The following is a 1,317-nucleotide window of genomic DNA, read 5'->3' as shown; positions in this document are numbered from 1 at the left end:
AATGTTATATGTATTCACTGGTGATGAGTTTTATAAATCTCATAGCGTTCATAGTTGCGGACCGGAAGAATAAGCTATTCTCAGATTGTCAAAGTATACTAGTTAGTCTACAATGATTGGAAACTTCTCATATTGCCCATTAATAATGGACCACCATAGTAAATGTATCTTCGTTAAGGGTTTCATCAGTATTCGTATGATGTTCTTTCGTTTTTTTCTGGTAGCAGGTCTATCTTGGTAGACAGCGCCATGAATTCGGTACTGTCCCTTGGATTTTGGCCATGTGTCGTCATGTGTAGTTCTTTTCAGTTTCATTTTTTCAAGTCTTGTGCCAAATTGGTCGGGGGACACTAACATATGTCAGGAAACATGGGACAGATTCCGTGACATAGTAAGTGTGACCAAACATGATTTGTGAACCTATGGCCCAAGGTAAGAACCAGAGAGGATTCGGGCTTCGGGTTCACAGTGTTTGGTCCTCTCCCAGACTCCCAACCTACTGTCCGGTGACGAACAGATGTCACTCGAAGTGAAAAAACGAGTCTTGACCAGTAGACAGCGGATTGGTGAGAGGTGTGGCGGCTGGCGCCATGATCGATTTTTGGATAGCTTCGCGGTGATGGACCGCCGATTTACACCGACAACTCCATTCAAACTCATTGTAAGCATGAATGCCTTCTCTTTTGCGAAGATCCTGTTCGTCATTGGTGTCACCTTTGCCGCTCCTGTGATTAACCCTCCTACGACCCCTACTCCAACGACGGTTGATACGACCGATGACGGAGTCATCATCGAGCCCGTGAATCCTGCAGAGCGAGACTGCGCCAACTGCGTTTGGTGCAGGAGGGTTGGTAATATGTTCGACCACGCTGAATGTTGGAGGAGCTTATTCGTGTGCGGCACTTCTTGTGATAGCTGTTGCGAGGGTTTCTAGAACGTCATCAAAGTCAACTCCTGTACCAACTTTTTGTACCGCCGTTGCTGGATAGTGACATCTTTTGTATGACCACCCATCGTGCATCGGCCCAATAATGATGATGACGATCTATGCTTATATTGATGACCTGTCTCTTTTTTGATTTGTCTCTTCTCGGATTTTCTCTTCCTTTGAGTTGTCAATAAGAATGGGTACGGCAGTCTAAGACGATGGTGTACTTCAAACACATCGTCATCTCGAACATCCCAGAGTTGGCAAAGCGCTGTCCACTCGTCAAGATGTCTTTCCTGTATCACCGCTATGATAATGGCGCTTTCAAATGAGAGCTATCAAATGAAGAGTTACCAAACGATAATTACCATAATTACCCAGCATCATTT

General features: G+C 44.8%; 1 protein-coding gene across 1 annotated transcript; it reads left to right on the top strand.

Annotated features, from left to right (window-relative positions):
• The first annotated feature begins 664 nt into the window (after positions 1 to 664).
• Positions 665 to 1,094, top strand: Pmar_PMAR001534 (hypothetical protein). The gene has a single exon (XM_002776885.1). The coding sequence runs from the start codon at positions 668 to 670 to the stop codon at positions 932 to 934; it is 267 nt and encodes an 88-aa protein (XP_002776931.1). The 5' UTR covers positions 665 to 667; the 3' UTR covers positions 935 to 1,094.
• The last annotated feature ends 223 nt before the right edge of the window (positions 1,095 to 1,317 follow it).

Source organism: Perkinsus marinus, assembly GCF_000006405.1.
Source record: "Perkinsus marinus ATCC 50983 genomic scaffold scf_1104296952960, whole genome shotgun sequence".
Taxonomy (NCBI): Eukaryota; Perkinsozoa; order Perkinsida; family Perkinsidae; genus Perkinsus; species Perkinsus marinus.
Note: the sequence above shows the minus strand (reverse complement) of the source record. Positions and strands in the feature narration are given on the sequence as shown.